The sequence below is a fragment of the Anguilla anguilla genome, chromosome 10, assembly GCF_013347855.1.
Source record: "Anguilla anguilla isolate fAngAng1 chromosome 10, fAngAng1.pri, whole genome shotgun sequence".
In the NCBI taxonomy this organism is placed as follows: domain Eukaryota; kingdom Metazoa; phylum Chordata; class Actinopteri; order Anguilliformes; family Anguillidae; genus Anguilla; species Anguilla anguilla.
The window spans coordinates 11,583,181-11,606,419 of NC_049210.1; the positions used below are offsets into that span (position 1 = coordinate 11,583,181).

Here is a 23,239-nt window from a genome sequence, read left to right on the forward strand (position 1 = left end):
TGCTGGATACATAGCCTCATATAGTCAAACGTCTGACGAGCATACTAGTCTATCATATGCAACTATTGCCGTGACATGTCTCCACGCAAACGTAGGCTACGAATATGATTTCATTTCGCTGTACCTGTGTTTTAAGTAGCTACAAGACGCACTTCATAAATCAAGATTTGTCCAATTAATTTGACATGTAACTACAAAGAAGCAAATTATATTTCATACTTGCACTTAAAGAGGAGACATAACGCTAAATGGTTGTTTGCATTCATTTATTTATTTTTCTTATTTGATGGTACACAGCTTGTCATGACAGTTTTCAACAAGTGCTTTGGATTACTCAAGTTTTTTTTAGATGAGTGCCTTCAGATTGCAGCAGAGGGGACTGACTGCAGAATTGTCAACCAACCCCATCTTCCTCTTCAACAGAGCCTGGTTCTACATTATCATACAGAAATAAAAGAGTAACAATATACAATGTGAGTACAAGTAACAAACTTAAAAACACAGCACCTACAATCTGAAATAAACACTTTCAGTGTACGCCAACGAGTAGTGACGAACACCCCAGTATGTTTGTTGAAGCAGGGTTTCTTCACTGATGTGTGCAAAATCAATCTGTAGAGAAACTATACAATTAGGAGGGGATGTCAATAGTGTGCAATGGGCCTTCAGTCCAATTGCAAAACTTGGTTTCAAAATGAATTCCTTGTTTTTAGATAATCCCTGAATAGCACAGGGTTGTCTGCACTGGGTCGAGAAACTGGGAGCTCCCTCAATGTCAACATGTAGTGCGCTGAGGGAAAGGGGAAGCAAACATTTGCAAAGTGTGGGAAGACCCTGTGAAACAGAGTAAGAAGTTCTCTCTACATCCACCTCTCTTTAATTTACCAGGGAAAACATGAAGGAGGCCAGACAAGGAATGTAGTGTAGGAATGGAGAGACTGGTTCATCCAGGCTAGGCAAGACTCCAAGCAGGAATACCATATTCTGTACATTTACATAGACCCATACTAGGCATATTGCCATGGTTAGTATCCTGCATCTCCTCGAAAAACATGATTTATTTCCAACATCATGGTAAATGACAACTGGAGTAACAAGGCTAAATAAAGATGTGTCTTCTACAGTCTGTACAACAGCAAAAAAAAAGTGTTGCAGTGGAGTAAGAAATGCATGAATGTGTAGGAAGATGTGTGAAACGGGGTTGTTGTGCCAGTGAATGTGTAGGAAAATGTGTTTAGAGGGGGATGTCGTGCGAGTGATGAGCAAGATGAAAAGATGGAGGCAATACTGAATGTAAACGTATAAAAAATGAAAACTCCACTCATCGAAGGCAGTAGGGTCAGGTGGTGTTCGGTCCACCTCCTAATTGTATAATTCAAGTCATTATTTGGATAGGAATACCGCTCGCCATGTGTACCAGGTGTAATTCTGGTACCGACTGAAGACTTACTGACTCTTGCACACGCACCAGGACTGGAATTGCCCATCCTTAGATTAAAGACTGCCTACTCCTGTTCTTAATTTTGTTCTGCCATCCCGGGATAGTTTGTTGGGGCCAACATCCAAAAAGGGGGCTAATATCACAAAATATCTGAGAAGCAGGTTGATACACAGTAACCTCAGGCACATAATACCACATGATTGTTGAGTGTCGACATCTATGAAGTCATCGTGGGGGTGGTACATGGCCCCCTTTTGGCTGTAGCCATCATAGGGGTCCAAATTCACGTGCGCGTGGTGGGGGAAGAAACTGTCTTCAGACTCACTGAGCTAAATATTATTCATTTTCAAGAAACCTGTATCGAGACAAAACAACTCAACATTGTTAAAATCTCCACCCTGCTTAAACTACTACAGTCTGATGTGCATATGCAACACTATCCAGCATTCGGTGAACGTTAGTCAGTTATGTGTCATATAACACTGCACTGTACGGGACAATAATTGTACTTGGTGTAAAAATGTAAGTAAACCGTTAGATTAGGCATTAAAACGGTCAAAACCAAACAAACAGCTTACAGACATATGTTCATACAAGTTCAAGAGACATTCCAGGAAATATTAGCAGGGCTTTCCAAGAGCGATTTGACAGTTCATATATCGGGAAGTAATGTTTGTAAAATTGCGAGAACACACAAAAATAAGGATTGGCGGTCACCAATGTAAATGTCTGCCTCATTTCCTTAAACTTCAGTTTTTCACAGATTGTCCTTTACAAGGGAGTGTCGAAGGTTTTCTTCATGATTGGACCCGAGATGGAAGAGGAATAAGAGACGGAATGATTCCTAGATGAACTTCCTCCCCGGTCTTAATCTTACACGGGTGTCAAACTCCACTCCTCAAGGAACACGTGGCTCTGCCCCTGGTCACTGTTAAAACTCCGTTTCACGCAAAAGAACTGTGGGATTGCGCCGTTTCACATGCTGCGGAGAAATGGCAGTAGAGCATGGAAAAGCCCAGGATGAACACTTACCCAAGAACCAGAATGATACCGGACCAATGTAACATATTATTATTACTGTAATAGTTCAGAGTTGAGGAAATGGTGAAATGAGGTAGGCAGAATGAGCGGGAGTAGGCCGCGCAGAGGACTGGAGTTTGACACCACAGGGTTGTCATGGTGACCAGCACCCGGTGACTGGAGCTGATATGAACGACATAGGCTTTTACGCCTTTTCCAGAATTCTGAGTATTTGGATTCGGAGGGTAAATTTGCTTGACCTCAGCAGTTTCGTGAACTGATTATTCAGCGTAAATTGCAGGTTGAGGTGGGGCATGCAGACCTGCAGTGCTCTCCGGACACGGGCGAGGGCGTGCAGATTTGCTTAGTGTGACGCGTGATGGGATAAACGCTGCAGCCAGCCGTTGTCCACGGCGACGGAGGCCCCTCCCCCCGGGCTTTAAGGCTTCTCCTGCGGGCCCTTCAGGTGGAAGGGAGCGGCGACGAAGGGATCCGCGGCGCTCACTTCCGAAGTCCAGGAGTGCAGGGGCCCCACGGGGACCGAGCCCACCGCGGCCTGCCTGCTAACGTTGGAGACCACGCGGTGGGCTGCCACCGGCTGCTGGGGGATGGGTGCCTCGAAGTGCCGGGAGTACTTAGCCAGGGCCTGCGGGCGGAAAGGTCGGGGGGCCACCTGGCCCAGGAAGGCTTGCTCGGGGGCAGCCGGGTGAATGGCGGCAAGGACAGGGAGCTGCATCCTGGGCTGGTGGGCTTGCTGAAGGCCACCCGTGGACTCCTTCTTCCCGAAGGGGGCCTGAAGGAAGACGTCGGGCTGCTGCTGAGCCGGGGCTGGGGGGCGCGGAAAGGGGGCGTTGGCGAACACGTCTTCAGCCTCCTCCCTCCCGATCCGAAAGGGGGCCTTGGAGAAAACGTCGGCGACGGGCTCCGCCTCCCTGCCTGGTTGGGGGAGCTCTGAGGAGGTGGAGGAGGGCAGGGAAGGGGCCGGCTGCACTTGGGAGGGCTGCTGGGGGGAGAAGGGGAGCTGGAACGACTGAGGCGGGAGCTGCTGGGGTTGATGGGAAGGCTGCTGCTGCTCCTGTTCCTGATTTGCCCTTTGCCTCTGTTGCTCCTCCTCCTCCTCAGAATCTTGCAGTAGGGGTCTAGAGCCGCTGGAGTCGAGGGCGTCCCGTTCCCCGTCGCTGGTTCTTCCGCCTGGTCCCTCTTCGTCCTCTTTCTCCTCTTCCTCGCTGGAATGCACACAGCCGGGATCCTTGCCATCGTCTGTCTCCGGTAACTCCGGCTCTCTCCCCTCCCACAGCACGCTGTAGCCATTGGTCTCCATCTGCAAATCTGCAAGGAAGAGGAGAGAGGAAGTCAGAATGCATCCCAGGGATGGACACCACACTGAAAACACACGAGCGCGCACACACACACACACACTCCAAACCGCCAACTGTGTACAGCAGCACACACCACTGGAGACTGCAAAGTAGCTCACAAAAAAAAGACCTCTTTGGGCCTGGATGCGATCGGTTTTGACGGCTACCGAGCATCGCGCCTTAAAACACAAAAAGCTCTACTCAAAACAGATGAACAGAATAGCTGAACCCACCCCCCAAAAGCAGCCGTGCACTAACTGTGCAACCACTGCACCAAGAGGAACAGCACAACTGCACAGAAGACCACGCACACAAAGACCACGAATGAGTAACCTTGTTTCCACAAACTGAACTCGGTTCACATCTTCTCCTCAAAATCTCTCTCTCTAGCGTTTAGCAGAATTGTGTACTTTCCCACTCTCCCTTCCACATGCCTTTCTTCACCAGTGCTGGCAGGCGTACAGTAACAGCAGGTGTGTCTGTCCTAAACACACAGTACATTGATATGAATCAGTGTTGCAGCTGGGATCTCGGATTTGGATTAGCGAATGAGGGAGGAGCACGCAGTGGGCCTTCGATTGAGGGGCGGAGACCATGTGGAAACAAGGAGGACTGAGGGGCGTACTGCTCAGGTCCCGGCAGAGTCTGAGAGAGAGACGGAGAGACTGACTGACAGACAGGCAGAGGAGGGCAGAGACAGAGGTAGCCTTACCTGGACGGTGCAGAGAGCAGAGGTTAGCCAGCAGCTCCAGGTGCAGGGGGTTAGTAGCGGCCCGCTAGGAATAGAGCCGACTGTGTCGGCCAGAGTGAGTGGGAGAACCAGTGAGTGTAAGGGACCTCTGGTACTGTGGAGGTCAGTGAGTGAGTTCTAGAGCACAGCGGCTAGTGAGTATGGGGGGTCAGAGATTGAGCTGTGGGGGGGCTCTGGATCAGCAGCGGTAAGTGGCAGGGCTGAAGTGGCCGGTCAATCGATGAGCTTCGGAGACGTGAGGGCAAGAGAGTTCTGGAGCGGTTGCTGCAGTGTAATGTGAGATTGACTGGGGCCACGTTGATAGATAAGTGAGCTAGAATGAACCATGGCTGTCAGCTTTGTGAGCTTTGAGAGTATGGGAGCCAGTGAGCAATCAGTTACTGATTGTATTTGGCCCAGTAAATGTTCTCTGGAGATGTGGGAGTCTGAGTAATGCCAAGAAAGGACCGGTCTAGACCGCTCTCACACATACTGTGCTGGAAGCAGGTTCCCGATAGGCCATTCGAACATCTGCACGCTGCTGGCACAGTCGTAAATGAGGTGCAGCGAGCAATCTCACACAAGAGAGTCAATACAATTAGTCATTACTAGGAGGGAGCATGAATACTGACTACAGAACGTTCTGTGCCAAAATGCTCACAAAACTGGAACATCTGGGTCTGAGTATAATCTGCGGGTGTGTCTGCAGCCTTGTGCGATAGGGATGATGAGTGTGTGCTTGTGCATGTGTGTTGTGTGTGTGTGTGTGTGTGTGTGTGTGTGTGTGGGGGGGGGGGGGGGGGGGGAGTGGGGGCTGCATGCAATTCCACCAGAAAATGAAAAAATTTGTAGGGAAGGAAGAACCTCATTGCCAAAGCAACAGAAGCAGTGACTGTTAGAGTCAGGATCCCAAAGCAAGTTCATGTGAAACTCCTCAAAAGAAATACCTTACTATAAGAAGCCAACAAAAACCCAACCCAGACTTGTTACATTCACATTTACATGTTTATTTAACGCCCCCCTTTCTTTTTTCTTTTTTTCTCATTTCATAAAAATAGAAGGTACACATTGAATTATACATCATTGCTCCAACAGAGGAATGAGCGTTTGCTGCAGATAATTTCCTGTCCAGATTTTCATATGATTAGATTGAGCTTCATCATAACCATACATTTTTTTTCCATTTATATATATATATATATATATTTCTTTTTTTTTTTTCAAAACACACTGGGTACATTAGTTTTTTTCACAGCAACACAAGTAAAACTCTACTGGCAAGGCTAGACCTCTAATGAATACAGCACTGTGGTGTCTAAGAGCGAGATTAAGCACTGGGATTGCATAGGTTTGCCACACGGAAATGCTAACGACTCGACTGTACAACAGGAAGAATGGGGAGAGAGAAGAAAGAGGATGAGGGATGATCCATCTACACAAGCCTGGCATTAACTCAATAAGCACCACTACTGTCCAGAACATCTGCCTTCTGACTAATTACTGAAGACAATTCCTGAAATTAGGTTAAGTGTGTTTTCTAGCAAATGCTCATTGTATATTGGGTCATATTTCCAAAGAAGCGATATGGAGTTCTTCAACAGATATTTAACGTGCAAGGTTTAACTTGCTTGTATGAATTTTAGGGATTCATACGCGTGGATATGCCAATGTGTCAGTGTTCATAGGGAGCAGTCACATGAAAATCACATTTTGGAGCCAGATGAAAACATTAATTTTACATATGCAATTATAAATAGCCAAATTCTGCAGACGGGTTAGTAGAATGGCCTCGGCACACATGGCCTCGGCACACATGTCCACATACATGGAGCATAATGTGCTTGCAGACATTAAGTCTGCTCTGATAAAGTGTCTAAGTTTTGGTTGCCGCAGATACAGCTGAGACCTCATTCTGAAACAGCCACACAGAAGCCCTCCTGATATATGATCTCAGACTCAGATCAAAAGCTTTAGCCCAGGAATACATCTCAGAAACCTGTGTTACGCGTTCAGAGGGGTAGGAGGAAAACAGAGACGTCAGGAAAAGACTTCCTTCATGAGCCCTGTGTTCAAAGGAAGGGGAGGAGACAGAACAGGAAAAGGGAATAAACTCCTCCCACCACACTGCAAACATCCACCTTTTACAGAGAAGAATGTGCCTGCATCGACTCCAGAAGACAAAACTGACAAAAACTCAAGATCCTGCTTACTGTACAATTTCCAAATTTCTGTGCGTGTACATCACTCTACTTAAGAACATCAATTTCATATTTTACATACAAACCTAAAGCAGGGAAAGGTCCAATTCATACTGGGATTGACAGAAAACAACACAAAAAGGTCTTAATGTCCAATATGCACCTTGAGCCTTCAGCTTTAAAGCTCTCATTTATTTGTCCATCCACCCACCCATGCATCTCAATACTTTAAAGAGTGTAAATTATCTCTGGCTCCCATCAGCACAGTGTGTACTGCTGATGAGCAGCAGTTTGTGATGCGTGCAGCTCTGTAGAAGCACTGCGTTCCCACTGGGGATTTCTCACATTTACTGCTGTGTTTGCGTAACTGTACTGTAAATGGTCCCAGCCAGCCCTGCATACCATATGGTTCATATAACAACCTTCCACCCCCATTCACCGACACTTAATTTTTCCCCATTTAAGATGCTATCCCTCTTTCAGTCATATTGGCAATGCTAAGGCGATACCAGTCAGTTTTGGAGAAAGCACCTCTGACCCGAAACAATGAGCGATGACGACATACTGTAAGCATTAACAGCTGGTCTCCTTCAGCAGGCAGGACTTCATGGCTTGGCCCGTGAGTGACTGGGGCCATACTGTAAATCCTTCCCTGGATAGGGACTAGCGGGATGGGTGGGAATAGCTGTGGTTAGCCGCAGGGGGCTCTGAGAACCCCACGTTATTCTCACAGGTATTACAGATACTGGAGCTGCAGCTATACTGTAAAAACAACAAGAAAAAGCAACCAGGGTACGTATACGTGCACATGGGACGGACCACCGGGGCTAGTCAAGCTCATTAATCAATGCAGTTCCCTCTGAAGCAGACCAGAAACAAAGATTTAAGTCAACTCGGGGTGCTTCACCCATCTTCTCTGCAGCCAGAGGTTACAGTGTGGATATGGTAATGAGGCTAAAAATCAAATGGAGTAGCTTAACTTAAGTTTCTGTCATCATTCCAATCCGTAATGCAAAAACAGTGGGACAATGAGCCTGTTCCGTGTTTTTTGGAGTTGTTTTTTTTTTGCCCTCTGACAAACAGAAGTAGTGTGAACACGTGGAACTGAACTGGGATTAAAAGCAGGATCACCAAGCGTGGGGGGCTAGATCGCGCCAGGGCCTGGTTCTGGTTATTTCAGCTGGGACACTAGGGCTCCCAAAAACCGAGAGGGAACACGTGGCAGAGGGAGGGGGCCGTCTCACGATCCATCAGCTACAGTTTCATAGAATCAGCGTTAAAGACCGCCTCTGCTCGCCACTGCCACCCAGTGGAGGAATCCAGGCCTGGCAGGCATGTTGTCTTAAAGGGCCGTTTTGTCCATTCATAGGTTTTTAAGAGCATTCTGGCTCTCAGTGTGCAGGCACTGCATCTGTTACAGCAGCACAACCCCTCCCTATTCTTAAGCCTTTAAAACGTGCCAATAGTTTGATTTCAATTAGCCAGCTACGTGATCTGGAAACACACATAGCTGGGGATTCACGTTTATAAAGGAGACGTGTGAATGGGCGGAGTTACAGAGGCTCTGCAGACCTGAGTACTAGCACAGTGCTCCAATCAGAGAGCTGTATTTGATTAGCAAATTCCATTCCAATTCTAATGAATGGAAAGGGTCTCTGAAAGAAAACACCCCTTACCTAACTACACCCTGCTGACAGGGAAATCCCAGATGAAAGGTAATCAGAACTCAGCCCAACAACGAGGAGGAGGCAGGATTTAAAAAAAAAAATAAAAAAAAAGAAATATAAAGAGTATCGAGAAAAGAAAAAAGCAATCTCGTGACCATTTTTCTACATGTGCAGCGCAAACAATGAGGAGCGAACGTTTTCCTTCCACAAAACACAGCGATGGGGAAAAGACAAAAAGACACTTTGAACCAGAAAGAGGGACACTAGATCTTTACACTTGCAAATACAGCTTCATAAAGAAGACACAGAAATAAAGAATTTATCTTTAAACTATGATATATAATCGTAAGAATATTATATATTTATATATTGATGGTCACTTCATACATTCATTCTATAGCACTCTATCTATAGCCACATTGACTCTTACCATGATATTTGACACATCTTTTAAATATTTTTTAACACTTTATGTACTTATACTATTTATTTGAAAAGGGGGAAAAGGACATTTGAACAGTGGCTTTATACACAGGCGATATAGCACGTATTGACACGGTCAGGCCGAAATCAGTTCCAATAGCAGTTTAACAATATACATCATTTGGGGGCCAAACAAACAACAACAGATGGATTCTGTACAGGAGGTATGAAGGGGGCGAGGATGACCATGGTATGGGTAAAGGTGTACTTCAGAACTTCAAGTCAGAATGAAACAGGAAACAAAGTGAATGCCTCAAAAAGTGCTCCCACAGCAAAAAAAAAATTAAATAATAAACTCTGACACCTAAAGCTCTGTCCCAGTCCACATAGCTACAGTATGAGGCAAGTGGATAGTAAAAACTATTCCTTTCTCAATGCGTGAAGCTCTAATCCTTAATACCAGAGTATGGTCAGGTGCACACGTAGTTACAGTGAGTCCACTCCAGTGTTGAGATGACTTCAGGTCAGGCATAAGGCCTTCACCACAACATATGTGCTTTTGAGGAAAAGCTCCTACCTAAACATGCTGCACTATATGCTGCTAATCGTTAGCATTATATGTTTAACTATCAATGATTTTATGTATGTACGTATGTATCACAGAAGTTTTACCCTTATGCCACATACAAAAATAACTAACATGCCGATAAACTCAGGAAAGAAGGAAGGGAGTTCGACACTGTCTTCACGCTTCAGCTAAAGCCAAGCCTCTGTATCCTAACGTCTTAACTGCTGAAGTGAAGTGCTGTCAGGACAGAGCTTTAGTCTCATTTAGATGTCTGTGACCACAGAACACAGCCAACCAATGAACCCTGAAACTAACAGGAGTGCTACGTACTTACAGCAAGTTCTCCATGTCCACACCTAACGCAAATGAACAGCTTAAAAGTCCGCCCTTAAATGCACACAGTCACGTCTTGTTTTTATTCCTCTTCCGTAGTCCTGTTGCTGCACAATTTATACCAGGCATGACGTGAACAAGAAAGCACAGCAAGGGCGTGTTGTGGGAGCTTAGGAAATGTAGGACTGTGTGCAGGGGATTGTGGGATACGTAGTTCACAAATTTGCACGTGCAACACAGACGGTTCGCGCAGTACCGGGAGAGCGGGACTCACAATAGAACTACTCAACGTTGTTAGCATTTCAAAAGGCAGTAAGGGGGTTGCAGCTGCTACTATAAAACGTGCAACGGGGCCTGCGCATAGATTGCTGCTCAGTCCGTATTTACTAGGAGCCTTGGAGAGGCAGGGATATGTGCAAGGAAGTGAGGGATGCCAGACTCCACACTGCGGCCAAACAGACAGTGGCCATGGCATCAGACATCGCTCGTCAACCTCGGCCGGTAAAGTGCAAAGCAGTACTAGGTAAGATGTCTCCGTTGGATCCATGCACAAGCCAGAGACACTGAGACTGAGGAGCATCTACAGCGCTACCGCTCGGCTCTATGATCTGCATACAGGCACAGCCGCTTCAGGACAACAGATGAAGTGCGCGCTTCACCGGAACTAAAACCAGAAAAGAAGTGAAGCCCTGTGCTTCTCTGAAAACGTTAAAGTTCACTGGGAAATCTGGGGGGAATAAAGAACCCACGATTAACGGAAGTTTGCGCGAAACTGGAGCGTAGCTCACGCTGCGCGAGGAGTACGGAAGAGCTGCCGATGCTACAGGAAGGCCGGGCAGACCAGGGCGCGTACCACATACAGGGCGCAAACGAACACAAGCGTGGCAGGCCATGGAGGGAACGGGGGGGAATGACTGCTGAAAATGGAAAAAGGGCAGGAAGAACAAAGATGGAGGGGAGCGGGGTGGAGAGAGACACTGAAGCAGGATGGAGAGGAATGATAGATGGAATATGAATATGGTCGAGGGGGAGAAAGGAGTGACGTTGGCCAAGCTGGAAATTTGGAGCCAGCGTTTGTGGTTAGCGGATTACAGGGTGGGGCGGAGGGGAGAGGGGCAAACGAATGCAAACTGCTCTTCTGGTTCCAAATTTGCCTTTCCTCCCCTTTACTCCCGTCTCTATAAGTTGAGAGTTGCCCCCCTCTCCTCCCCCACCCTGCTACAGGTCGATGAGCTGATCCACCAGCAGGAGAGAGCGGGCCAGGTTGGGGATGCTGGACTCTGAACTGCCACTGTTGTTGCGCGAGTGACCACCTGAAACGTGCCAGAGACAGAGAGAGAGGAGCAGAGAAAGAGAGTGAATGAAAGAGAGAGAGAGGAGGGCAGAGAGAGAGAAAGAGAGGGAGAGATGGAGAGAGGGCAGGGGGGAGAGAGAGACAGAAAGACCGAGAGAAAGAGGGAGAGAGAAAGATAGCGAAAAGAGAGAGAAGAGATGGGGACAGAAGCGAGGGAGAGGTGAGCGACAGGAAGGAGAGAAAGATGAAAGAGCCAAGGGAAGAAGAATTCATAGATATTGAGAGAGATGGGCGGGAGAGAGAGAGAGATAAAGCACCCAGGGGTCAGTAAAAGAGAGGGATAGGAAGAAAAAGAATGAATGAAAGAAAGAAAGAAAGAAAGAGACAGAAAGTAAGCAGGGATTATCCCCAAGTCCCCAGAACATTTCAGGGAGAGGCCTCTGGGAGATGGACAACGTCCAGGGCGGCCCAGGATAAGCTGAGATATTAATCAAGCTTGGCCTCCAAGTGTTATTCATAGTCTGTTAATGGGCAGAATTGATAAGTACTGGAAGCGCAGTCTGCCAGTAATACTTAATTAGCCTAATATGATGACAGGAAGTTAAGTATAATTGTCAAACATGAGAGCATGCCCAGATGAAAAATGGGAGAATTATTAGGGTTTTGTTGTTAAATTCAGACTATCGTCTGTTAGCATGCTTGGCTCTCGCTCCCTGAAGCTAACGGCCTGGTCTATTCAGTGCTCCGCCCCCCGGGAGACCGTCTCCTGTGGGAGTGGTCCTACGGAGAACAGGATTGTGGGAAACCCGAGCGCACGTGCATGTGCACGGCATGGGGCGGAGGGAGGGGGGGGTGGGAGGACCGCTCCCCTGCCACCCTCTGCGTCCTGCTGGCCTTACCTTGGTTGGAGTTTTTGGAGATGAGCACGGGGATGGGGTCAAACTCGTCCTCAGTGCCCTTCTCCGCGCTCTCGGGCCGCTCAAAGCCCGAGATGAGGTAAGCAGAGTCTGCAGGGGGGGAGGGGAGGGGTGGGGGGCGGGGTTAGTGCACTTCAGCACAGAAAGCTAAACAGCCAGAGCAGTCCAGGGTTACGGTGTTAGCGCAGCGCGATGCGTGCCGTTTGGATTTTGCCGGATTTCAATAATAAATTTCATTAATTTTTTTACAGTCAGAAACCAAGCCGGACCTGGTGATAGTAATAAATACTCCTGTTTTCCGCGGCCAATAAGCTAAGCTCATTGTTGGACTATTTTTGAAGGTGGCGTTCAGTGATTTATACTGTGGATACGGCTTGCAACAGTGACATGTGGGCATGGCCTTCGATAACATATCTATATTTGGATGTGGCTGGCAGTAAGATATTGTAGACATGGACATCGGTGATATATAGTGGGTATGGCTTACAATGAGAGATTGTACATTGTACATAGGTGAGATCTGTGGGTGGGGCTGGCATTGAGATAAGTGGGCATGGCCTGCAATGAGGTTCGTGGTGGGCATGGTCAGCAGCCAGATACTGTATGCATGCTTTGCATGGAGACACTGGTGGGTGTGGCTAGCAGGGAAAGGTATTGTGGGGTATGGCTTTCAGTGAGATATTGTGAGCATGGTGTGGCTGAGAGATGCAGTCGTCTGTGATGTCATGGGGCTGTCTGTTGAGGGGGAGGGGAGGAGTCTGAGATTATGAATGAACAGAAAAGAGGCGGGGCCTGTGTAAAGGGGCCTTACCCGGTAGCTGCTGGGCGGCGCCGAGCGAGACGGGGGCAAATTCGTCCAGACAGGAGGCGGAGCCGGGAGGGGCAGCGGCAGAGGAAGAGGAGGGGGGTGTAGAGGCGGGAGGGGGCCCGGGGGTGGAGGGGTGAGAGAGCAGGGAGCAGCCCAGCAGAGAGTCCTCCCCAGCCATAGGGTCTGGAGCAGAGGACAGCGAGGAGGAGGCGCGGGGGAGAGCACAGCGGACGCAGGGCCAGGGGGACGGAGGGAGGGGAGGAGGGAGTGAGAAAGAAAAAGTAAAATAAGATGTTAGCTTGAAGCCGAAGAGAACGCAGTGAGCGTTAGTACACATGCAGACCCGGTCACCAGGAACGTCCCTAAGCGCTCTGAAAGCAGAACCCTCTCAGCTCGTCTCAGACCGTTACCATACACAAAATGGCCACGTTTCCATAGAGACGATGGTGTGCTGAAGAACAGACTTCCTGCATCCGTAGAGACTGCGCACCTGAGCCCGTAAACCTGGACCGCGCAGCAGGGAAAGGTTACGCTCTCAAATATGCCCTCTGTCTCTGCTGGCATTCTCACGGCGGTTCATCTGGCTCGGTCAAACTAGAGGCTGCCGACCTGATGCAGACCAACCACGAGAGACGAGCGCAACCAGCCACCTGTGGGTTCTGGGCGCCAGGGCAAAGATTCGGCAAGATTCAACAAGATTCCTCTGTGTCTTGTGCTCTGGCAACCGCCAAACGTCAGGCGGAAAACGCCCTGAAATCGCTGGGACTGCGGAGCCTGGAGAACGCAGGCCTGGTCTCACGAGGCGCAGCTCCACACAGCTGCTCTGCTGCATCAGGGGCCACGTAGCACAAGCCCAGCCTTTCATAAAACGGCCACACTGCCCAGCAGGTGCACTCCAGGCCATGGCTCTATACACACCTGGGGCTGCTGCCCCTCATGCCAGTCCTGACACCTGGGAGACCAGCCACCGTGAGCTCACCTGGACAGCATCCTTAAACAGCAGCCTTTTTCCAGAACACCGAGGTCCTAACCGGTCTCCTTAAATAAACGCAGACCGTCTGCCCTGAGCACGCAGTCCAGACGCGCTAAATGGCGGTAATAAATAAGCAAGCATGGGAATAATTTGTCTGGCACCGAATTATTAAACTGTTAGCGTTGATCCATCTCTCTCCGTAGGGTGCTTCATGGGAAGTGCCAAACTGCAATGCGCATGTCCCAGGGAGGCGGACGACTGCCCAGGGCACCTCATACAAATGCACGCCAAGATGCAAGACCAGCATTCCCCATGCAGTATTATTCAGTAGAACCATGGGGAACAGTCCTGTACTTTACAGAGCTGCAGGGAGCTCCACTTCACACAGTCTGTCAGTCAGAGGGTGTTACTGAACATTTAACTGATCAAATCGAGCTGATGATCACACTCACTCCATTTGCTTTCACATATCTGAACTGGGAGAACACAAAAACCAGAAGACCCTTTGGCTTTCCAGGTCCAGAGTTGGGGACCTTTGCTGTAGAGGATCATCACACAGCTGACTGGACACCAGCAGCACCACCACCGCTCCACTACTCCAGCAGAAATACATAGAACTCATACCTTCATTTTCCACCAGCTAATCTATTGTACATCAGCTGATGAGGCTCTAATGGAGGAGGACCCCCAGCAGGTGTGCTGGCTGACTTTAATGAGCAGCCGGTAGAAGCTGCAGAAAGGGGAGGTGAGATGGGGGGGGGGGGGGGGGGGGCACTGACCTGGCACGACGGATGACACCACGTCGGGCGGGGCCATGTGACGCTGGGCCTGGGGGGCCTCCAGCCCCGGGATCAGGGAATCCACAGCCATCTCCGCGTTACCTGCAGCTGAGAGAGACAGAGGAGTGAGTGACAAGAGGAGGGTAAAGAGGCCTCACAGCATAACTGGCTCCAGCAGAAGAGGATGCGTGTGGCATGGTGGAGCAGAAAGAATGCTAGCGCAGCAGCGTGTATGTCAGGGGTGGGCAGTCCTGGAGGGCTGGTGTGCATGCAGGTTTCTGTTTCCACCAATTACCCTGGCTAAATGAGCTAATTGCCTGTATACACCAGCTAATTGGCTGTATACACCTTGTAGATTATATCACAGTGGAATGTTTCATACCGGACACAAGAACAGTCTTTGGCTGTCATTTGTGCTCTTATCAAGAAATGTAGCTAAAATGTCAGATGGTGTAAATGTCAGGGCTATTTAAGTAATTAAGGCCAGGAGCTGGCATGAACACCAGAGACACGGCCCTCGTTGCCCACCTCTGGCGTCTGTGAACAGGACGTGACAAGACTGGTGGGAGCAAAACTGACTGAAAGAGGAAGAGGGTAGAAGGCTGCTGAGCGACAGACAAATCCCAACACCATACAGACCCTGCCCCATCTTCACCACACACTGAAGGGCTTTGACTGAGTTTCCCCACAAACGCAGACACAAAAGACACAGGGTCGGTGCTAGCCGAACGACATGGAGGACGAGGTGGGCCACGATGGGTAGGGACACATGACAAGACAACGTCTGTTACCGTTGCTGGAGCCCTCCGCGGAGCTACCGAAGGGGTCAGCCAGGGGTAAGAGGTCAGGGAGCAGCAGAGAGGTCTCTGGGGACTTCAGCCCCTCGATCAGCTTCTCTGTGAGCCGACCAATAGAGAGGAGGTGGAGGAGGAGGAGGAGGAGGCGAACAGGCAGGCAGAGAACAGAGGATGTGAGGAATGGTAGGGATTAAGGGAGGGGAGAAAGGAGGGTCAGTAAGAACAGAGCCAGATGAAGAAAGCAGGAAAAGGTAATGAAGAGAAACAGAGAGAAAGAGAGAGAAAACGACAAATTAGAGAAAGGCGAGCGAGAAGAAAGGTAACAGTCAAATATGAAGCAGAGTTAGGATACAGAGTTATGGCTTGTCTTGTGGAAAAAGGCGGGTTACTGTGAGTTACTGAAGAACACGAAAATGAAGAATAAAGAGGCCATCCCCTCTTCATTCAGACGGGATGGCCCACACCTGAAGTCTGACTGCACTGAGACTATTCTGATACCAGTGAACTCACTTATGTTCTCAGTGGAAAAAAATATTTGCAAATGGTGAGGGGAACAAAACAACCTGAAAACAGAATGCAGTGCATATTCACAAGGAGCAGGCGGATTCCAAGTCATGTTTAATTTCATATTGCAAATTTGATAACGGCAGTAAATATTTAATTTGGCTATAGCTACCATTTCAATGCCAAACAAGTCCAACAGGAGGAGGGGTTTGTAGCAGGCATGCAATACAGAAGCACCTGCTGGACAAAAAGTATCATTACATAATGATGTCTGGAAAAATGAATTATATTTTATTATTATTATTATTATTATATATTAAGTCAAATCATGGCATCTATGATTGATTTAGTTTCACTTTGGTCTGAATCAGTAAGACCAGCCTGCAGTGTTCCAGACAGTCACCCTCATCTTGTTCCCTGACAAGTAATTTAATTTTGTGATGATCCTGCCCAACACCAAAGCCAAGTGCCTGGCTATCAAGGGCTGTTCGTCTGGCTTGTTCTCAGTGCTGGACATGGAGCGAGAGTCAGTGCATAGGAGTGAAGACATAGACTGAAAACGTGAGAGGCAGTCTCATTCCATGAGAGAATCAGCCAGACTCTGAGTTAGTTTCTTTCAGCATCATGCCAGGTCTGTCAGACACAATGTTAATTAGTGACAGACTACTTTTCCCAGAGTGCTCTCTCCTGCTAAAGAGCCCAGAATCCAGCATGCCTGGTGTTAACACAGCTGAATAAACCACAGAATTCTCACACAGCTCTTCCCTCTCTGCTTCCGCCTAGTAGCTCGCTGGTGCATGCTGGGAGAATGACCTTTGACAAATCTCAGATGACCTCAGTTTCTTTGCGAGAGATTATGCCAGAGGCAAAGTTTGACCAGGGTCACCTCTTGGGTAGTTGTATGAAGAAAAAACGGTTATTAGTGCTTCCAAAGGTTCAGGCTGCCAACCAGGTGCATGCATGTGAGTATCTTCCTAGCCACTTCCTCCTCTCCATACTTACAGTCCAGAAAGATGACTGGGGGCACAAGGAAAGGGGGGGGCAGGGATCTCAGAACATGGAACAGCACAGGTGTCCCCTTGCCCCTTTCACTGAAGGAGAAAGGTTATAGGTCACTGCCTGCATTACTGCCAGGGGTAACCCATAACTCTGCCCCCTGCTGCTCGGAGGACCACATGGGCGATTCATCAAGCATGCACACACGCTTATACCGAGTACCAGTCAAATTTTGCCAAGATTGATATTGAATACTTTAAACACTAAGCCATTTCAGTGTGAAAGTCCATTTAAAAACTGGCCCATCCATGGTTCAATGTTGGCCATGGTTCATGGGCAAAAAGTCATTTGGCATTTAAAAAAGTCAATAAGGTTTCTAAAGTGCAGAACAAAGCAATTTGCATGCGTGTCACCAGCTCCCAGGAAGTGAGAAAGCTGCCACGTGTGTGTGCCAGGCTCTAAATGCTAGAGATCTTGCAGATGGTACAACTGGGCACAAGGAGGCAGATAAACCAACATGGGAGTAAGCTAACACAAAACATTATGTGCCATGTAGTGGCAATGTTATAACATTGAGAAAACATCCCAGTAATATTGTGAGAACATTTTGTGACTCCCCCACACTGGGACAGTGCTGAGCTGCGAGGCTGCGCAGTGCCGCATCACTGCAGGCTTATCAGCGCCGAAAATACCGTCCGGCGTGTCCCCCCCGCGCGTGCGCCGCCTGGGACCCATTAGCTCCAGAGAGGATTAGCCAGACCCCGCTTACATAAGAGTCTTAGCCACTCCCAGGAGCCCCCCCCCCCTTCCCTCCCCAGGGGTCTGCCTGAGACGTTAAAAAAAACCCGCCGCCGCCGCTAGCTAATAACAAGCTGACAGGGGGACGCTCCCCCGGCGACCATTTTGAAAGAGCTGAAGCGTACAGACAGACGACCGTGCGACTTCACAGTCGGGCCTCCAATTCCAAGCGTCGCGGGGGGGGGGGGGGCCCCGAGCTTGCGGAGAGAGAGAGAGATCCCCGCCATGAATGAGAGTCTGTGTGAGAAGCGGCCATTCAGCGGCACGGAGCGGCAGGAACACTCCGCAGTGCAACACAGCCAGGGTCTGTTCACACAGTCTGGTATTGGCTTAAGTGTAAGCATAAATGCAATACGCTTACACTTCAGTCTAATATGTAATATAATATCACACGTACACGTATGAACGTACAATAAAGTTGCAGTACGTTTGTGGCAGATAGCTAAGCTGCAACAAGCTGCCTGAACAGTAGAGGGAGCAGTTTTTACGGCTGTTGTGTTGCTAGCATTTTTGCTGAGCTTCTCAGCGCAGATACCATGTGACTGTACTGACCAGCGGCAGACTGAGAGAGTAAAGACCGGAGGCAGGGGGTGATGAGATGTGAAATGGCATTAGCAGTCAGACCCGTGGTTATTGGAGTCAGCCCCATCCCGCTCCTACAAATCCAATTATGTCACCGATAGGCATCTTAACGCACATATTTTCATACCATGAACTGCTGAGCATAACAAATATGGGGTTCAAAATGACTGTATTTCTGAACCTGGAATATACCTTTTAAAAGGTTTCACCAGCTTATAGAGAAGACTGGATTACTGTGCATTAACACCAACAGACCACGTTTTAAAATAAATATGCATTGAGAAAGAGAAACAAACTGTACACAAGATATGAAAACTGATACAGAGGCGGAAGACCAACAAACAAACTCCCACAGCATTGGCCACTTTGGGTGAGCAATGCATGATGGGGGAAAGAACCAGAGTCCAGGCAGGAGTTATGCTGCTCTCCTGGCAGGAACGGGAGGTGGGAACCTCTGCGGTGTCGCTTACCTGGGGTGTCTGAGAGGGACAGGGCGTTGAAGGGGTCCGGGACATTCAGCAGCGCTGCCCCCGAATCCAGACTCAGGATGTCAGCAGGTCTCTCGGCTGAGGAGGTCACACACACACACACACACACGCACGCACGCACACACGCACACACACACACACAAAAGACAGAGCAGAAACAGAAACGTATATAAGCGAAATGAAACGGCGAGAGAGCATAAATCTTGAAGCCAGCTGTAAACGCCGCGTCCAAGGCTCAGCCCAATATCTGTTAAATGTAGCCCCAGAGAGGGCGGGGGGGTGGGGGCTAATTGGCTGAGCTGCTTTTCACACAGCTGGAGTGAGATGTCAGGAAGCAGAACTGGACTCCAGCAGCTTCCCTTTTACCGAGCCGTCCACTTTACCGGGAAGGGGAGGAGGGGAAAGGCATGATGGAGGGATGGTGTTGACTCAAAAGACTGCAGAGGAAAGGAGGGCAAACGGGGGGGGGGGGGGGGGGGGGCTGGGAATGGAACCCTACAGGAGAGGCTTGCGTGTCTGATAATTGTGGGAAACAAATGAAAGCAGATAGAGACCGAGGAGACATGCAGGAGGGAAGGAGGGAGAGATGGAGAACAGCAGCGCTTGGCTCTGTGCGGGGGGAAGGAGGGAACCGGACTGCGGGCTCACCGGGGGGCTGGGGGAACGTCTTGCCGGGGGCCAGGGCGGCGGGGGCCGGCTGCAGGCCCGGAATGAGGTTCTCCGTGGAGCCGCTCGCTCTCTCTGCGGCCTTGCCTGAGACACAGAGGAAGACAGACAGCGCTGATTCCGGAGGCAGCCACCAGCGTTTCCTTTTAATGGCGGGATAAGGATCTAAAATCACCGGCTCCATTTCTAAATTGCGCCCTGATTTATCCCCACCCCCAATCCCCCCCGCCCCTCCCCACGCGAGAGCGGAGGAACTGCCACCCACCCACAAATCAACCGGCGAAACAGCCTTCCAGGTGCCCGCTTTGGCAGGGCCTCCGCTCATCAGAGAAGAAGCCGTGCTGCGTGCCAGCATTCATTAAAGCCCCTACAGAGGGGGAGAGGCTGTGTGGACTCTGCCCTTCCCAGCGAGAAAAGCAGCAGCCATCACAGGGAACGCAAGATGTCCGTCCACACAGCCTTCGCCACCATGAAGAGCAGTCTCGACATTGGCTATATTGGCACTGTTAACCCCTTTCAGACAAGTAACCTTACTAACGGCCATTTTGGCTCTAATCTATTAACCCCTGCAGCCTTTTTGGCAGCCATTTTGGCTCTATTGACCTCTGACAGAGAAGCAGCCTTATTGGCCTTTACTGTTGACCTTTCCCCACAGAGAAAGACTTACTGTCGGCCAGCTTGGCAAAGTCCTTGTTGAGGAGCTCCTCGGCGGTGAGCTTGGAGAAATTGTCGTTGCCGAAGGGGTTCCAGGTGGGCTGGTCCTGGGGGCTGCGCAGGCCGGAGGCGGCTGCAGGGGTGGTGGAGGCAGCGGGGGAGGCGGAGGCAGTGGATGGGGAGGAGGCGGCGGCGGCGGCGGCGGCAGCAGCAGAGTCGCCTGGTTGGTACACGCTTTGCTGGGAGGAGCACGGGGAGCCAGAGGGAGTGGTGCTAGCTGACCTGGGGGGACAGAGAGAAACCACAGTAAACATCCACAAGCAGCCTTCCCACATAGCGAACCAAGTAGCAAATGAGACATCCTGTCGCACTGCATACAGCCTACTGTACTGTATTCTCACAACGTTAAAGATCAGCTGGCAGACATCTTTAAGTCACATTAAATACACTGTTTGTCAGTGAAATGCCCTTGCTGCCCGCCCCCCTGCCTCCCTGCAGCCCTGCCCTCACTTGGACTTGTTGAGGCTGGCCTCGGCGGCGGCCGCCTGCAGCAGCTGTGTGGACTTGCTGACGGGCACCCCGAACACGGCGCTGTGCGTCACGTCGCTCAGGATGCGGCGGTGGCCCCCCCGCGGAGCGGCCTTCGGGGAGGACGGGGGCGTCAGCGAGCCCACCTTGTGGATCCCGCGGGCCGGAGCGATGGGCTGGAGGGGCAGACAGCCAGCGGATGAGTGAAAGAGAGTGAGAGTGAGAGAGAGAGAGAGAGAGAGACGAGCTCAAGTATCCCCAAAAATAGCACCAAGATAAAACGCCATTCCTGATGTGGTAAGTCATTAAATAGGAGGCAAAAGGAAATGATTCATATTAGACAGGACCCTAAAGAGACCAATGAAGGAAAGAAGAGTTAGTACAGGAGTGACCACCACCCAACAACAGCCCGGATTACGATTTTAAGTAGGTTCATTCAATTCCAGTGCTTACTCACATAATCATGAAATTTGCCATTAAAGGAGGACCACTTTCTACAGAGGGAGTCTTAAAAGCACCTTGGGTGGATTCTGATAAACAAAACTTAGCCAATCAAACAAGGGAGGGCAATAATAAATACAGTGCTGTTGCCAATTGTCACATCATTAGCACTTCATGGTAAACCAATACTGCATTTCCTGGGCAATTCTTTGAAATTTCCTTTGCCTGATTTTTTGGGTCAGACCATGTGTTTTCCAGCTAAAAACCCAAGGTACTTTTAGCACCTGAGATTGAAAAAGACATTAAAGAACCTCCTCATTGCATGTATTCACCCTGTTTGCAAGCACATTCACAGCACCGCAAAGTGTCAGCGCAGCGTAGCTCTGAACTAAAATGCTTTCACAGCACCCCGTGAAATGTACTCCTCTTTTTCAAATTGACAAGTATACCTTTGAGGGATCTTACTGTAGTGGTTTCTCCCCCTTCGCTGATTGAAAGCCAATGCTTGGAAAGGGTCACTTATGTGGAGGTATAATTTGCAAAGTGCAGTGGACCTACGCATCTGAAGTTAATGCATTCAAATACTTGCTCCTTGACTTCCAGCAAGCTTCCATACCTATTTAAATTGAACATAGCCTGTTGGTTATGCTAAAGTACAGCATTAGCTCAAATGCAAACAGAGTGTACACATGTCTGGGAGGGCTCCTCCCCAGTGCTCCTGATGGGAGTGGAGAGAGACCCACTCCTCTCCTCTCTCCTCCTCTCCCCTCGTCCCCTCTCCTCTCCCCTGCTCTTCTCCACTCCACAGCTGCGTGGGCTGCAGAGCGCAGCCAGCTGCAACCTGGCTTTTACCGTCCGCTCAGACGCAGGTGCAGCAGCCGCAGGCTGGCCTGACGAGGGCTGGGGGGCGGAGCCTGACGCTCTGGGCAGGGTTGGGCTAGGCTGCTGCTGCTGCTGGGAGGGTCCGGCCCCAGATCTTTCGGGGGCGGGGCCAGCCGCCGCGAGGACGGCCAGCTGCTGCGGCATTGGCTGCGCGGCCACGCCTGCGGCGGTCTGAGGGACCGCGAAGGGCTGCTGCTGTATGTAGACGTTCTGCATCATCTGCTGCTGCTGCTGCAGTGCTGCTAGCTGCATGGCCTGGTAATGCTAGCACACAGAGACAGGCAGCAGAGTTACACAGCCCTGCTACTGCCATGCTACAGAGAGAGTTCACAGACAGGAGAGCAGTCACACAGCCTTGATGCTGCCGTGCTACAGAGAGAGCTCACAGACAGAGGAGTGAGAGCAGAGTTACACAGCACTGATGCTGCCATGCTACAGAGAGTTCACAGACAGGAGAGCAGTTACACAGCCCTGATGCTGCCGTGCTACAGAGAGAGTTCACAGACAGGAGAGCAGTTACACAGCCCTGCTACTGCCATGCTACAGAGAGAGTTCACAGACAAAGGAGAGAGCAGAGTTACACAGCACTGCTGCTGCCGTGCTACAGACAGCTCAGAGGAGAGCAGCTACACAGCCCTGCTACTGCAGCGCTATAGAAAGAGCTCACAAACAGAGGAGAATAGAGAGCTCAATGAACAGAAAAGAGCTGGAAGGCTCCTCAAGAAACTGAAAGCCAAGATTTATAAATTGCTGAGAGCACACCTGCTCCAATTTGGCAGAGGGCGTCGGGTTTCGTACAAGTGTGTGGATTAAGCAGGCACGTGCCTGTACGCACACACACACACACACACACACACAGTCTGCATCCTCGAGAGCTCGGATTACGACAGGCGGCAACGCGGCAGTAAAAATAGAAACATCAATGAGGCGATGAGAATTTCGCAGTGAGAGATGCGCGGGCCGCCTCCTCCTCTCTCCTCCTCCGTGAGGGTCGGCCCGGCGGCGGGAGCGCGCGCCCCGCTTTTCTGCTGCGTCTGCCTTTCCGCCCCGCGCGGCCCGGGCGCTGGCGCTGCGACAGCGGCGACGGGCAGGGAGAGAGAGCGGCCGCGCTCAGACGGACTGAACACTGCGTCTGCCCCCGGCGCGTCTACCCCTCGCCGGCCCCGGTGAGCTCGCCGCTACCGTGCCGGGTGCGAGAGCCGCTCCGCGCCGCGAAGGCTAATGCAGGAGCCTCGCATTCGCCAGCAGAAATGGTCTTTGAAATGGTATCAGAAGCAGGGTGTAGAGCAGCACAATCGGGGAGTGCCCTGACGCACTACTCTGTACGGAGCACTATAAAAGGCTTACCGGATACATCAGCCTGTAACAAAGACCAATTCATGTCAGACGTAAAA

At 50.1% G+C, this 23,239-nt stretch overlaps 1 protein-coding gene across 8 annotated transcripts in view; it reads right to left on the bottom strand.

The window, feature by feature from the left end:
• Positions 1–249: 249 nt before the first annotated feature.
• Positions 250–23,239, bottom strand: part of LOC118206161 (AP2-associated protein kinase 1-like) — a 45,485-nt gene continuing 22,495 nt past the window's right edge. Inside the window, exons 12-21 of one of the 8 annotated variants that reach the window (XM_035378426.1) lie at positions 21,816–22,109; positions 20,505–20,698; positions 20,008–20,276; positions 19,323–19,427; positions 18,657–18,752; positions 15,301–15,405; positions 14,510–14,617; positions 12,761–12,940; positions 11,932–12,039; positions 250–3,790 (exon numbers count right to left, since the gene is read on the bottom strand). In XM_035378426.1, the coding sequence (XP_035234317.1) occupies positions 2,901–3,790; positions 11,932–12,039; positions 12,761–12,940; positions 14,510–14,617; positions 15,301–15,405; positions 18,657–18,752; positions 19,323–19,427; positions 20,008–20,276; positions 20,505–20,698; positions 21,816–22,109 (2,349 nt within the window). In that variant the 3' untranslated portion in view covers positions 250–2,900. Of the gene's footprint in view, positions 3,791–5,540; positions 11,052–11,931; positions 12,040–12,760; positions 12,941–14,509; positions 14,618–15,300; positions 15,406–18,656; positions 18,753–19,322; positions 19,428–20,007; positions 20,277–20,504; positions 20,699–21,815; positions 22,110–23,239 lie in introns of those variants that run through there. The other 7 variants (XM_035378432.1, XM_035378430.1, XM_035378427.1 and 4 more) reach the window with 7 other exon arrangements.